The sequence below is a fragment of the Nerophis ophidion genome, linkage group LG10 (genome assembly GCF_033978795.1).
Source record: "Nerophis ophidion isolate RoL-2023_Sa linkage group LG10, RoL_Noph_v1.0, whole genome shotgun sequence".
Classification (NCBI taxonomy): Eukaryota; Metazoa; Chordata; class Actinopteri; order Syngnathiformes; family Syngnathidae; genus Nerophis; species Nerophis ophidion.
Genome location: NC_084620.1, coordinates 3,961,343 through 3,977,527, shown reverse-complemented (window position 1 = coordinate 3,977,527; position 16,185 = coordinate 3,961,343). Strand labels below are relative to the sequence as shown.

Here is a 16,185-nt window from a genome sequence, read left to right as displayed (position 1 = left end):
TTATTTTTTTACATCCCCGTAAATCTTTGTGTTAAATACTTTTTTGTTCGCACTCGTCTTTGTAATTTTTGAAAAACATTCATCCTTGTTTTCCTTTTGTTTAGATTTTTTTTTTCTTTTACATTGGCACAGACCTTTGTTTAAAATAAAAATATATTGTTTTTCAAATTCGCAGACATCTTTGTTTTAAACCAAGTTAATGTTTTAGCATTCACACTGGTCTTTGTTTTAAATGAGGTACTTTTTTTTTTACATTCTTACTCATCTCGGTTTAAACCAGGGGTGTCAAACGTACGGCCCGCGGGCTGGATCAGGCCTGCGAAGAGGTTTTATCCGGCCCGCGGGATGAGTTTGCCAAGTATAAAAATGAGCCAACATTTGTTTTATAAAAGAAACTGCTGTTCTATATGTGTCCACTAGATGTCGCGATAGCAATTATTTGCTACATATATTTAAAAAATAAACCACGTGATGTTGTGTACCTGTCGAGAAAATTCAGCAAACTACATAAATAACATCCTGTAATTTGATTTTGATATTATTTTTTTATCTTGCTAGATTGAAAATTAACACCAATGAGTTGACTGATGAACATTATCACATAATTTATTTAGAAAGTATAAATAACGACAAATAAAGATAGAATACTATTAACTGCAACATGTAAGTGTAAAAAAAACTAAACAACAACATTATGATTTGTACATTTTCAGAATGTGCTTGTCCAATTTTTAAACAGAGAAAACAATCTTAAGTTGTCTTTATTTTTAAGTTATCGTGCCGGGATTTTACCAGTCCGGCCTACTTGGCAGTAGAGTAAACACTCATTCACAATGAGAGCTCCATTGCTGACAATGTTTCTTGTTGCTAAACACGGGAAGTCAGCAGCAGCCCTGCAGGGGGGGGGCACTCTGTGCTTTCTCCCTAATTGAAAACAACCCAAGTCTTTAAGCTCGTTTGTGCAGATTTAAGATTACTGTCTGAACAGTAGCCCCGCCCCCCCGACTTCAACCTGTGCACGTGCATCAGTATGTGTGACTAGAATGGATTTAACAATGTACAGAAGCACCTGTTGAACTTGCAGCTGAGATGTGAGTATCCTACACATATTCTATACATTTGTCAGTTTAACTAAAGTTGTTTTAATTATAGGAATAAACAAAGTTGATTTGATGTGCTGGTAGGAATAAGTGAACTGTGATTAAATGGGTCTTAGGAAAGGCGGAGCAATGCAGACATGCTTTAAGCAGGACTGTCTGAGCAACTGAAACATGTTACAAACAGGAAGAAGTGTGCTACCAACAGGAAGTAATGTGTTACAAACAGACAGAAGCATGTTGCAAACAGGAACAAATGTGTTGCTAACAGAAGGAAGTGTGTTACTAACAGAAACAAGTGTGTCACTAACAGAAATAAGTGTTAAAAACAGAAAGACACACATTGCTAACAGGAAAAAGCATGTTTAAAAACAGGAAAAAGTGTGTTACAAACAGAAAGGAGTGTGTTATTGACATAAAAAAGTGTGTTAAAAACAGAAAAAATCATGTTATAAAGATCAAGAAATGTGTGTTACAAACAGTAATAAGCATGTTACTAACAGGAAAATGTGTGTTACAAACAGAAAGAAATGGGTTAGACACAGGAGGAAGCATATTACAAACAGGGTGGAGTGTGTTACAGGAAGAAGTGTCTTAGAACAGGAAAATGTGTGACATGTTACAAAAAAAGAAGCATGTTACAAACATAAATAATCTTGTTCAAAACAGGAAAAGCTGATTGTAAACATAAAGCAGCATGCAACAAACAAAATCATTAAGTGTATTACAAACAGAAAGTAGTGCGTTACAAACAGGACAAAATGTGATGCAAACAGGAAGAAATGTGTTACAAACAGAAATATGTGTGTTATTAACAGGGAGAAATGGGTTACAACATAACAGTGTGTGCTACAAACGAAAAAAAGTGTGGTACAAACAGAAAGAAGCATGTTACAAACAGATAAGTGTGTAATAAATCAGGAAGAAGCATGTTACAAATAGAAATAAATATTTTATATAAAGGAAGAAGTTTTACAAACAAAAAAAGGCATGTTGCAAATAGGAAGAAGCGTGTTACACACAGGGAAGCATGTATCGAACAGAAATAAGTGGGTAACAAACAGAAAGAAGCATGCTGCGAACAGGAAGAAATGTGATACAAACAGGAAGAATTTAGTTACAAACAAAGAATTATGTTACTAACCAGAAAAAAATTGGTTAAAAAGAGAAAGACGCATGTTACAAACAGAAATAAGTGTGTTACACAGAAAGAAGCAGGTTACAAACAGAAAAATGTATGTTGCAAACAGAAAGATGCATGTTACAAAAAGAAAGAAGTGCATTACAAACAGAAAGAAGCATGTTACGAACAAATACATGTGTGTTACAAACAGAAAGAAGCATGTTGCAAACAGGAAGAAGTTTGTGACAAACATAAGGAAGCGTGTAGCAGACAGGAAGAAGCATGTTGCGAACCGGAAGAAATGTGATACAAACAGGAAGAAATGTGTTACAAATAGAAAGAAGTGTGTTACCAACAGGAAGAAATGGGTTAAAGACAGAAAGACACGTGTTACAAGCAGAAGAAAGTGTGTTACAAACAGAAAGAAGGATGTTAAACGGAAAGAAGTGTGTTACGAACAGGGAGAAGCGTGTTACATACAGGAAAATATATGTTTCAAACAGGCAGAAAAGCATGTTACATACAAGAAATAAGTATGTTATAAACAGGAAGTACAGTGTTTCAAACAGGAAGAAATGTATTACAAACAGGAAGAACACTTTTAATTACCTTTGAGAGGTGCTGAAACCAAGATCATCTCTGTGATCTCAGGGGGTGTCCACACTCCCATGGTGTTTTTTGTCCCCAGGCCTCGCCATGAGAAACGAGTCCTACCCAGAATGCCGAGCTCAGGAGTTGTTTGACGACTTTGTGTCAGCATCTACCTGCAGGGCAGCGCTACACACCTTCTGCCAGATGTGTCAACATCTTCAACTGGATAGCAGCAAAGCTGAGCGGCCGCTCTACCGCACGCTCAAGCAGCGCCTGAGCTATTGGAAGGCCAACGCTCTTTGGGCCAAATTGGACCGTAGAGCTTCTCAGGAAGAGTACCTGCGAAACCAAGCCTGCCGCAACGCCACGGTACTGTTGACAAACATTAGCCGCAGTTACTAAGCAGCCTGAGCAAAACGTATGACAAGATGGTAGAGGTGTAACAGTTCATATAGTTAGTAGTAGTAGTGTGTGTGTGTGTGTGTATATATATATATGTACAGTATATATGTGGGGCTTCACGGTGGAAGAGGGGTTAGTGCGTCTGCTTCACAATACGAAGGTCCTGAGTAGTCAGGGTTCAATCCCGGGCTCGGGATCTTTCTGTGTGGAGTTTGCATGTTCTCCCCGTGAATGCGTGGGTTCCCTCCGGGTACTCCGGCTTCCTCCCACCTCCAAAGACATGCACCTGGGGATAGGTTGATTGGCAACACTAAATGGTCCCTAGTGTGTGAATGTTGTCTGTCTATCTGTGTTGGCCCTGCGATGAGGTGGCGACTTGTCCAGGGTGTAAACCGCCTTCTGCCCGATTGTAGCTGAGATAGGCGCCAGCGACCCCAAAGGGAATAAGAGGTAGGAAATGGATGGATGGATGTATATATGTAAATATATATGTATGTATACATATATATACATATGTCTATATATATATATATAGACATGTATATATATATGTATGTGTGTATATATATATATATATATATATATATATATATATATATATACACTGTATATATCCATCCATCCATTTTGTACAGCTTGTCCCTTCCGGGGTCGCGGGGGTGCTGGAGCCTATCCCAGCTGTATTTGAGCGAAAGGCGGGGTACACCCTGGACAAATGTGTGTGTGTGTGTGTATATATATATATATATATATATATATATATATATATATATATATAATGGTGTATATATAGTCATATTTTACTATATACATATATTTATGTATAAATTGAAATGTTTATATGTATATTTATATGGTTATATTTATCTGTATTCAATTGTTTATATTTAATGTAATTGTTTATCTTAACTCATATGTTTATATATTGTATATTCATATGGTTATTTTATATAATAATTACATTGCCTTAATTTACATATTTGCATGGTTATTTATTCATACTCACGGTTATTTTTATTTATATTCCTATGATTATATTGTATTAAGTGTATAGTTGTATGTATCCAAAGCTTATATAACTATATGTTTTAATGTTGATATTCAAACATATTCATCTGTTTGTATATACATTTATTTAGTTATATTTATGTATATATTAATATGTTAATATTTACATAGTTATATTTCAATATTATTATTACAACAAAGCCACATCAAAGTCTGTGTCTTATTTCGCTGTGCAATGTTTGACATCCCAAAGAAGAAGCTGACTAATTGTTCGTATGGATCGTGGCCATGTGATCACTGTGGTCTCCTCTGATTGGTCAGTGTGTAGTCATCGGGGCGGGGCCGTGCGGCTTGCGTACGGCGGTGGAGTTGAGCTTCCTGGGCGCTCGCGTGGTTGTGCTGGAGAAGCGGGACTCCTTCTCCAGGAACAACGTGCTTCACCTCTGGCCCTTCACCATCCACGACCTCCGTGGCCTCGGTGCCAAAAAGTTCTATGGAAAGTTCTGCGCCGGCTCCATTGACCATATCAGTGAGTGCGTTACTCGTCACCTGTGTTGTGTTTGCACATCTGAGTGGGCGGAGTTAAGTTTGGCGTCTCCAGGTATCCGCCAACTGCAGCTGGTTCTGCTGAAGGTGGCGCTGTTGCTGGGGGTGGAAATTCATGTCAACGTGGAGTTCAAACGCGTGGTGGAACCGCCGGACCAACAACACAGTGAGTCTATTTACCTTTCTACCCGTCTTCCTGTCTCCATGTTGACGTGTCTTTCTCTGTAGAGGTGGGCTGGACCATGGAGGCGTGGCCAAAGCGTCATCCTGTCAATCAGCTGCAGTTCCACGTCATCATCGGAGCAGACGGTCGTCGGAACACCCTCCCAGGTTTGTTAGTGATGATGTCATTCACTCCGACGGGACTCCGGGTGACTCCGGGTCTCCCTGCAGGTTTTCGCCGTAAAGAATTCCGCGGGAAACTCGCCATAGCCATCACGGCCAACTTTAAAAACCACAACAGCCGTGCTGAAGCCAAAGTGGAGGAGATCAGCGGCGTGGCGTCCATCTTTAACCAGAGGTTCTTCCAGGACCTGCGACAGGAAACTGGTAAGAACTTTGGCCCGTGCGCCAAGCAAACCTGTTCCCACCTGCGCACGTTTCAGGCATCGACCTGGAGAACATCGTGTACTACAAAGACGACACGCACTACTTCGTGATGACGGCTAAGAAACACAGCCTACTCGATAAACGAGTCATTTTGCAGGTAAGTGCTTCTTACGAGACCTTTCCATTCCTAACAAGATACTCTGATCTAATCTAATCTAATCCAATCTAATCAATACATCATTGGGCAAGAAGGCAGCTAAAGTTGGACGGATGTTAACTTTTAGCCTCATGGTCATCTTTGTGGTGACACCATGACGCTAACAGATTTGGTGTCTCCCCGACAGGACAGAAGTGTTGTCACAGCTGCTAACTAGGGGTGGACGGATGTCCGCCCTGAGATCCGTAGGTTGTGAGTTCAAACCCCGGCCGAGTCATACCAAAGACTATAAAAATGGGACCCATGACCTCACTGCTTGGCACTCAGCATCAAGGGATGGAATTGGGGGTTAAATAAACAAAAATGATACCCGGGCGTGGCCACCGCTGCTGCTCACTGCTCCCCTCACCTCCCAGGGGGTGATCAGGGGTGATGGGTCAAATGCAGAGAATAATGTCGCCACACCTAGTGTGTGTGTGTGATGATCATTGGTACTTTAACTTTTATGTGCACAATTAAATACATTTTTTGCCTGAAGCTAAACTTTGCCAACTTTGCCAATGTCGCTTTTTCTGGAAGACTATTCCAGATTGTAGGAGGTATAAAACTGAAACGGAGGCCTCTCCGTGTATGGTCCTGACTCTGGTCACCAACAGGAGACCACTCCCTGAGGTTCTCAGAGCTGAAGATTGTTCATGTGGTTCTAACATGTCAGACCAAAACAAAAGTGTACACAAGCAGAGCTGATTTAAAGTCTATTACCTGAGCAACAGGAAGCCATTGCAGTGACCTAAGCCCTGGACTAATATAAACATATTTTGTGGTTCTAATCAGGACTCAAGCAGCAGCATTCTGGATGTATTGCTGCTTCACAGCTGGTTTAGAGAGCCCAGTTAGAAGGCCGGTACAGTAGCCTAACCTGCTGGTGACAAAGGCATGGATTAGTCTTTCTAAGGTTGATTTCGACATTAGTCCTCTGGTTTTGGCCATGTTTTCGGGTTTAAAAAGCTGTTATTGGATTAATGTGGCTGTTAAAGTTCAAGTCTGGGTCCTTTATTACCCCCTGATTTTTAACTTGATGACTTGATTTCAGGTTTCAAGGTGACTAATAAATAGTTTATATTTGCTTCTGTGGGCTAAGGACAGTGATATCAGTTCAGGTGAGTAAAATTGTTTTGTTTTCACACACTGATCTGTTCTATGCACCAACAAAGTGAGTCAACACTTTTATTTGCCGTCACTGACACCTAGATGTGAGTGTGAGCTGCACAGCTGTGGTAGGACATGTTGAAGCTGCGTATTAGCTGGACGACTGGCAGCATATTCAAGTTGAACGACTGAGATCCCAGAATCGTGCCTTGCGGAACCTCCATCCATCCATCCATCCATCCATCCATTTTCTTCCGCTTATCCGAGGTCGGGTCGCAGGGGCAGCAGCCTAAGCAGGAAAGCCCAGACTTCCCTCTCCCTAGCCGCTACATCCAGCTCTTCCCAGGGGATCCCGAGCCGTTCCCAGGCCAGCCGGGAGACATAGTCTTCCCAACGTGTCCTGGGTCTCCCCCGTGCTCTCCTACCGGTCAGACGTGTCCTAAACACCTCCCTAGGGAGGCGTTCGGGTGGCATCCTGACTAGATTCCCTAACCATCTCATCTGGCTCCTCGATGTGGAGGAGCAGCGACTTTACTTTGAGCTCCTCTTGAATGGCAGAACTTCTCACCCTATCTCTAAGGGAGAGCCTACGGCATAGGAAACTAATTTTGTCCGCTTGTACCCGTGATCTTGTCCTTTCGGTCACAACCCAAAGCTCATGACCATAAGTGAGGGTGGGAACGTAGATCGACCGGTAAATTGAGAGCTTTGCCTTCCGGCTCAGCTCCTTCTTCACCACAACGGGTCGATACTGCGTCCGCATTACTGAAGACGCCGCACCAATCCACCTCTCCCTTCCAAAGGCAAAACCCATTAACTCAATTTTGGTCAAAACTGAGCTGATAATAATTTTGTAGTTCCTAGGATATATGCTTTACATTAGTGTATGCGATATTGTAATTTGTTCCGTAAGTAAGCTGTTACGCGCATGGCAGGACCTAGCAACTACCACATAACCGCGTAGATACAACAGAAAAACCTAGTATCTCAAGGGACCAATCGGAGCTTCTTTGTCAGTCGCCTTATTGTCTTTAATGAGACATTTGCAGGAATGGGGGCCGACTATGTGATATTATGGCACGAGGGGATATTTGGAAGATTGGCCCAGGACGTTGCAAGCACCTTCATTAAATGTTTTGTTCTTGATTCTTCCCCTTGCATACTCTTTTGGGCAGATAACTGTGGAGGTCCAAATAAAAACTGGACGCTGTACACGGCTCTTGCCCAATGTGCAAACACAGAATGGGGCCCACCCGAGATTGTGATCAAATATCTGGAGAAAGGGCACACGTTCATGAGAGCAGATTCAATCCATGGCTCAATCGGCAAGAAAATGAAAGCTCAAGAAAACATCTTTACGTTTGATGACTTTGTAGATCTTTGTAAGACAGCATCAAGATAGATTGGTTTTCCTTTGTTTTCTCAAAATCAGCTAGAAGTGAGTTACTAGGTTTTGCCTGTGGACGGGAGACCTGTCGATCTCACAATCCACTCTTCCCTCTTCGTGAACAAGACTCTGAAATACTTGAACTCCTCCACTAGGGGCAGGGTATCCTCCCCAACCAGGAGATGGCACTCCACCCTTTTCCGGGCGACAATCATGGACTCAGACTTTGAGGTGCTGATTCACATCCCAGTCGCTTCCCATTGAGGGACTTCAATGTGTTGAATCCAGTGTAATTTAGCATCAAGCTAGCACATTTTGAAAAACGCAGCCTTCCTGGACTTTTGAATTGAACGCCTTCTTGCTGTGTTAGCCTAGAAAATTGTAAAATTACCTAAACAGCAGTCTGAGACTTTAACCGTACATGACGTCAGGTGCAACAAAGATACCAAGTATGGCTCAATTTGATTTTTATGTAAGTCAGTACAGAATGACTTCGGTCTGTGTCTACTGTATACAAGTTCTGGATTTGGTACCCGTTCCGCACAAACACCCTTTCTATGAATGTTTGGCCTTCCAGGACTTTGCGGACACGGAGCAGCTTCTGTCCCGGAGCAACGTGGACCAGAATGCGTTGCAGGCCTTTGCCCGCACAGCCGCCAACTTCTCCACCAGTCATCAACTTCCGTCTTTGGACTTCGCCATTAACCACTACGGACAGCCGGACGTGGCCATGTTCGACTTCACCTCCATGTACGCGGCAGAGAACGCCGCCATGGTCTGGTGTCGCCACGGCCACCAGTTGCTGGTCACGCTGGTGGGAGACAGCTTGCTGGAGGTGAGACAAGTTCAAGACTAAGTGGCGTCCAACATTATGAGACGGGGGTCTGTCTCTACGCAGCCCTTCTGGCCAATGGGAACGGGCGTGGCTCGTGGCTTCCTGGCCGCCCTTGATGCGTCTTGGATGATCCGGCGATGGTGTCGGGGGAATTCTCCTCTGGACGTGCTCGCCGAGAGGTGACCTGTCTGTCTGACTTACTGTCTTGTCTTGTCCGTCTGACCAGCCGTATGTCTGCGTCCAGAGAGAGCGTGTATCGTTTGTTGGCTCAGACCACACCAGAGAACATGCAGAAGAACTTTTCTTCGTACTCTTTGGACCCGTCCAGCCGATACGTCAACGTGTGTCAGAGCGTCACGCCGACTCAGGTACGCGTTTTTAAATGAATCCCCCGTGTAGAATGGATCATATTTCATGGTTCTTGGACAGGTGAGACACTTGATTGACACAGGAGAAGAGGCGGGGCAAAACCCAGAATTTGATGACATTGTCGGCGTATCGCCATGGAGACAAGGTGGGATGACCTGTCTTGACGTCTCAGTTTGACAAGTTAGAAATAGATTGCTTGTGTCGGCCCAATCAGAGTCCTTGTCCGAGTCCAGGCAGCTGCTGGCGTGGTGTCGGGAGCAGACGCGAGGTTACCCTGGCGTTGCCGTGAGCGACCTGACCACATCCTGGAAGAGCGGCGTGGCTCTGTGTGCACTGGTCCACCGCTACAGACCAGACCTCATGTAAATACACCTTCTGTGTGTTCTTCACGAATGGAAACCCAAATAAGAATTTTGTGTTTATCGGCAGAGACTTTGGCGCCCTCAACCCCACGGCGAAGGAAGAAAACATTCGCTTGGCCTTTGATGTGTGCGAGCGAGAGTTTGGAATTTCCCCCCTAATGACAGTGGAGGAAATGTGCTCTGAAGGAGAACCGGACTCTCTGTCCATGGTCATGTACCTCAGCCAGTTCTACCAGAAGCTGCCAGATACCCCCAACTCTTTGGGTGTGGAAAAACCTCCGCCCACTTCTTGCCCCCTTGTGTTCAGGGTCACTAAAGGTTTGTTGTTCTGTGTTGCATTCAGGGTCTCAGAGTTCAGAGGTCAGAACTGCTGTGGTCACTCCCACCGCCGTCCTCTGCAGACGATCAAAGGTAACTTGGGACTGTTCCGTGTACGTCGGCGGTGTCAAACTCATTTTAGCTCAGGGGCCGCATGAAAGGAAATCTATTCCCACAACGGGTCAAATCACGGCATAATAACTTCAAAATACTCTACAACTTCACATTGAATTTTCTTTGTTTTACGTCGGCCTAAAATAGACAAAGCACGTTCTAAAAATGCATGTATCACAAATACTCCTCTTGACAAAACACTTCAAGTTAGTTTAACATTCTGAGGAAAAAAATGGTGCAGTTTAAAAAAAGAACATGAAGAACACAATGAATTTAGACTTAATCTCAGTGTATCTGCAAAGCAATTAAGTCACAACCCGTCTAGGATGGAACAAAAAACGAAATAAAGTATGAATAAAACGCTTTTATGTATCAACTACCTCATTTGTCATTTCCATTGTTCACTTTCTTTAAATTTACACAGAAGACGATCATTTTCACAGATCTATATCAATGTGCAGTGTAGGGTTGTACGGTATACCAGTATTACTATAGTAACGCCATACTAATGAATCATATTCGGTACTACGCCGCCTCTAAAAAGTACCGGTGCCCCACAACCCCAGCCTACCGTCGTCACGTCGTGTCATTGCTGGTTTTACGAGCAGAGGATAGTGTTCGGTAGCGCACACACACGGAATACTTACAAACAGACACAGTGTGTAGACAGAAAAGGGAGAACGGACGCATTTTGGCTTCGAACCTAAAGATAAAGGCGAAGTTATGAAACTGAAACGCCTTTAGGAAGAGGTGCTTTAAGACATGGCTAGCTAGCTAGCGGCTTAAGTCCAGCCAGAGTTGACAGTGTTTTAGCTACTTCTAAATCACTAATCCTCGCCTCCATGGCGACAAATAAAGTACGTTTCTTCCAAGTATCAAAGTACTCCTCGTCCTCTTGTATCATTGGAAGACGAGGAATAGCTAAACATGCTTCACTACACACCGTAACTCACCGGCGCCAAAATGTAAACAAACGCCATTGATGGATCTACACCTAACATCCACTGTAATGATACCAAGTACAGGAGCGTTTTCTAGTCAATACTACTATAATTACATCAATATTTTTAAACATCTCAAAATCTTTTTTCTATCTTAAAAAAAATATTAATAAACTCACAATATATTTCCCTGGACACATGAGGACTTTGAATATGACTAATTTATGATCCTGTAACGACTTGGTATCGGATTGATACCTAAATTTTGTTGTATCATCCAAAACTAATGTAAAGCATCCAAACAACACAATAATAAGTGATAATTAAATTTTAACAGAAGTGTAGATAGAGCATTGTGGAAGTCGCTTCCTGGCTGTTCCACTGGTAGACACAGTATTGGAACCAAGCGTGCAGTTTTTAACAAGGTTTTAATATACATAGATTTTTATCACAGGGTTTCTCTCCAGCAGGACGCGACTTTTCAGCCACGTCCCTACTCTCTCTCCCCTCCTGCTCACGGCCGCTTACTGTGAAAGACAACAGCTGATTAGATTAACACATCCCACCTGTGAAATGTAATCACCTGCCAGCTGTGTCTCGCCGTCAGCACATGCACCGCTCCTATCCGATGGTGCTCGTCCTCAGCACCATAGACAGAGGCGGTGACCTTTGCTCTTGCAGGCGCGCTGGCCACACCTCCCTCCACAAGCATGTTAAAAGAGACACTAAGCAGTAAATGAACATGTAGATTCATAACTAATTTTCTACCGGTAGTCCTTCATAATTTTGACAAAATAATAGAATGGAAAATAACCCAATATGTTACTGCATATGCCGGCAGACTAATTAGGACTCTTTTTTTTCTTTACTTTCTACTAAAATACATGTTATCTTGTATGTTCACTTTATCATTGTAGGACAAACTTGCAATAAGAAACATATGTTTAATGTGCCCTAAATTTTTTTAGATAAAATAAAGCCAATATTGCAATTTTTGTGGTCCCCTTTATTTAGAAAATCATCAAAAAATACAGACAAGTATCGATATACATTTTGGTACCGGTACCGGTCCCAGATTTATAGTATTGGGACAACACTAGTGTAGTGTCTCATGAAACCTTTTAAGTGGGATTACCTATTGTTTATTTTACTTCTCTGTTTGTTTTACGTTGGGGAGGAGTCGCTGCCCCACTTTACTACGTACCTCTTGCTTGCTATACCTGCTCGCCCAGGTATAAGCAATTTGCTTGCCTAACAGAATTTCTATTGCGACATCCAGTGGACACATTTAGAACAGCGGTTTCTCTAATATAAAAATGCAGCTCAATTGCACACTTAACAGACTCATCTCGCAGGCTGGATTGAACTGATCCTTTCTTCTTTTCTTTTCAGGCATGTGATATCGCTGAGAAGTGCCTGGTCGGCAGCTCCCGAGTGCGTCTGATGGCCGACCTGCTGCAGGCCAAGCTGGACCAGAACCATAAGCAGAACCAGGACAGTCCATCTGAGGTCGCGCCGGTCAGTCTCCGATGATGTCACACTTGTCTGATGACATCACTCAGGTCTGACGTGTGCATGTAACAACCAGCAGGGGGAGACTGCAAGTGATCTCTCGCCCCCCAAGGAGGCTTCGGATGTTCTGGTCCATCCGTCGTCATGGATACAGGTAAACACAAACACTTCATAGTGACACAAACAGTTTCTTATGACTCATCAGCTCTTTGTCAGTCTTTGGCCGTTCAATCAAGCTAGCAAGCAAAAATGAAGTGTTTGTGCGTGCTAAACTCTGAAATGTAACATGTAAAAACTGGATGTATTTTGATTAGTTGTGTTGCCATACAACTTTTTCTCTTCCGATACAATACTGATATTGATCCAATACGATATCAGCGGGTATTCAATCAATCAATCAATCAATGTTTACTTACATAGCCCTAAATCACTAGTGTCTCAAAGGGCTGCACAAACCACTACGACATCCTCGGTAGGCCCACATAAGGGCAAGGAAAACTCACACCCAGTGGGACATCGGTGACAATGATAATGTGTGACTCAATGGAGAGAGTTGGGTTAAAGATAACACCCAGATTCTTTACCGTGTCGCCTTGTTTAATTGTTTGGTTATCAAATGTTAGAGTTGTATCATTAAATAGAGGTCGGTGTCTAGCAGGACCGATAATCAGCATTTCCGTTTTTTTGGCGTTGAGTTGCAAAAAGTTAGCGGACATCCATTGTTTAATTTCATTAAGACATTCATTTATTATTTTATTATTTTGTAGCTTGGAATCTTTTAAAAGGCTTGATTACGTAAAAATATGTAAGCAGAAAACAATGGTAGGTATGAAAAACATTAATTTATTTGTTATAATCCATCCTGAATGGATTTATGCTGTCTTTAAATTGAAAAGTTGTGTTTTTTTGCGACCCCCGGTGGCCGCAAAAATTAATTACGTTAATCTCATGGCGCAGTAAATTGAACTATGCCGACACATTTGTTATGGGATACTTTAAAAATACTGTAATTATATACAACAGCTGCTATAACTAATCATACAACTATAATCATTTGATACTTGTTTATATTGACAAATGTGTGGTTTCACTACAATATAGGGCTTGAAAGTGTTGGGATGAAATGCAATTCATCCATCTTTACATTGGGTTGCATGCAATACGCCATCGTAAAGTTCTGTTTTTTTCCTGAACAAGTTCCAAATTAGTCGCAAACATGTGGCATCAATAATTGCTACTATGGTTGTGATGATTGCTTCAAGAAAAAAAATATATTTGGTGAGATTTGTCTTATTTCCAGCGTAGAAACAAACTCGAGAAAGTCGGGTTAGTGAGCTAATAAAGAGAGAAATAATGTAAAGAGACGGTGAATAGCCTGGATAGCTGTAGTGAGACGATCAAACATGACTTTTAACGCCATCACCTGGTACACGTTGATGTTTTCATGGCATTTTCACACTGGTAAGTTTGAATTAAAGCCTCTTTTATTCTGTTGCACATGTAGCTAAGCTAAGCTAAGTTAACAACATACAGTATTTGGGGGATTGATCATCCATCCATTTTATACCACTTGTCCCTATCGGGGTCACCTGGGTGCTGGAGTCTATCTCAGCTGCACATGGGCGGAAGGTGGGATCAGTAACTGAAAATACTTTAAATATTTCCCACATTAATGCACAGTGTATTTCAGACTTCAAATATATTTTGAGTTGAAGTGAATTATATTTACATAGCGCTTTTCTCTAGTGACTCAAAGCGCTTTACATAGTGAAACCCAATATCTAATTTTTACATTCAAAGCAGTGTGGGTGGCACTGGGAGCAGGTGGGTAAAGTGTCTTGCCCAAGGACACAACGGCAGTGATTAGGATGGCAGAAGAGGGGATCGAACCTGCAACCCTCAAGTTGCTGGTTTGGCCGCTCTACCAACCGAGCTATACCGCACGTCTCTGTACATTTTCAGAATCTGCTTGTTCGATTTTTAAACAAAGAAAACAATCTGAAGTTGTCTTTATTTATAAATTATCGTGCCGGGATTTTACCAGTTCGGCCCACTTGAGAGTAGATTTTTCTCAATGTGCCCCTGATCTAAAATGAGTTTGACACCCATGCCCTAAAGCATGGGTGTCAAACTCTGGCCCGCGGGCCAAATTTGGCCCACTGTGTAATTTCATTTGGCCCTTGAGGCAACATCAAATTAAGATTAGAGCTGGCCCGCCGGTATTATACAGCATTCACCGCTAATACTCATACTTGCCAACCCTCCCGAATTTCACTGTCCCTCCCGAAAAACATTCTCCCGATTTCCACCCGGACAACAATATTGGGGGCGTGCCTTAAAGGCACTGCCTTTAGCGCCCTCTATAACCTGTCGTCACATCCGTTTTTCCTCCATACAAACAGCGTGCCGGCCCAGTCACATAATATATGCGGCTTCTACACACAGGTATGTGAATGCAAGGCATACTTGGTCAACAGCCATACAGGTCACACTGAGGGTGGCCATATAAACAACTTTAACACTGTTACAAATATGATGATGATGGATTAGATTTATATCGCGCTTTTCTATTGTTAGATACTCAAAGCGCTCACAGAGAAGTGGGAACCCATCATTCATTCACACCTGGTGGTGGTAAGCTACAACTGTAGCCACAGCTGCCCTTGGGTAGACTGACGGAAGCGTGGCTGCCAGTTTGCGCCTACGGCCCCTCCGACCACCACCAATCATTCATTCATCATTCATTCACCAGTGTGAGCGGCACCGGGGGCAAAGGGTGAAGTGTCCTGCCCAAGGACACAACGGCAGCGATTTGGATGTCAATATGTGGGAAGCGAACCTGCAACCCTCAGATTTCTGGCACGGCCGCTCTACCCACTACGCCATGCCGCCCCAAATATGCGCCACACTGTGAACCCACACCAAAAAAGAATGACAAACACATTTCAGGAGAACATCCACACCGTAACACAACATAAACACAACAGAACCAATGCCCAGAACCCCTTGCAGCAACAACTCTTCCGGGACGCTACAATATAAACCCCCCGCTACCAACCCCCCGCCACCCCCATTTATTTTCAAATTTATTACCCTGTGGAAAAAGTTAATGTTGATTTTTACCTCAGAAGGCTGCAAATAGAAAAGAGGCATTTAATTTTTTGTTAAAATTGTATTTAATATGCCTTTGTTTTTTTCGTTTGTTTTTTGCAAGTTGATTTTGCACTATTAAGTTATATGGGCGGCATAGCTCGGTTGGTAGAGCGGCCGTGCCAGCAACTTGAGGGTTGCAGGTTCGATTCCTGCTTCCGCCATCCTAGTCACTGCCGTTGTGTCCTTGGGCAAGACACTTTACCCACCTGCTCCCAGTGCCACCCACACTGCTTTAAATGGAACTTAGATATTGGGTTTCACTATGTAAAGCGCTTTGAGTCACTAGAGAAAAGCACTATATAAATATAATTCACTTCACTTATATAAGCGTTGCTTGTTCCATATTCAGTGTTAAAGCAAATCAGTGTAGCAAACTGAGCAATAATTATTGATATTTTAATATTATTATTATTATTTGAAACTGTATTTTGCGTGTCACTATAAAGTTATGTAAGCCTTGCTTGTTCAACATTCAATGCAAAAGTTGTCCGGGTCCCTTTTAAAAGGTTCATTTGTTGAACCTTGCTTGGCCCGCGGCTTTGTTCACTTTAAAATGTTGGCCCACTCTGTGT

The 16,185-nt window shown here is 42.6% G+C and overlaps 1 protein-coding gene across 2 annotated transcripts in view; it reads left to right on the top strand.

The window, feature by feature from the left end:
• Window positions 1-55: 55 nt before the first annotated feature.
• LOC133560025 (protein-methionine sulfoxide oxidase mical3a-like) overlaps window positions 56-16,185 on the top strand; it is a 30,534-nt gene continuing 14,404 nt past the window's right edge. The window contains exons 1-16 of one of the 2 annotated variants that reach the window (XM_061912075.1): window positions 56-1,091; window positions 2,909-3,180; window positions 4,543-4,750; window positions 4,823-4,933; window positions 4,996-5,097; window positions 5,161-5,316; window positions 5,373-5,473; window positions 8,587-8,844; window positions 8,908-9,023; window positions 9,089-9,212; window positions 9,274-9,358; window positions 9,428-9,575; window positions 9,643-9,839; window positions 9,919-9,986; window positions 12,341-12,466; window positions 12,537-12,614. In XM_061912075.1, coding sequence (XP_061768059.1) covers window positions 2,917-3,180; window positions 4,543-4,750; window positions 4,823-4,933; window positions 4,996-5,097; window positions 5,161-5,316; window positions 5,373-5,473; window positions 8,587-8,844; window positions 8,908-9,023; window positions 9,089-9,212; window positions 9,274-9,358; window positions 9,428-9,575; window positions 9,643-9,839; window positions 9,919-9,986; window positions 12,341-12,466; window positions 12,537-12,614 — 2,142 coding nt within the window. In that variant the 5' untranslated portion in view covers window positions 56-1,091; window positions 2,909-2,916. Of the gene's footprint in view, window positions 1,092-2,908; window positions 3,181-4,542; window positions 4,934-4,995; window positions 5,098-5,160; window positions 5,317-5,372; window positions 5,474-8,586; window positions 8,845-8,907; window positions 9,024-9,088; window positions 9,213-9,273; window positions 9,359-9,427; window positions 9,576-9,642; window positions 9,840-9,918; window positions 9,987-12,340; window positions 12,467-12,536; window positions 12,615-16,185 lie in introns of both variants that reach the window. The other variant, XM_061912074.1, reaches the window with a different exon arrangement.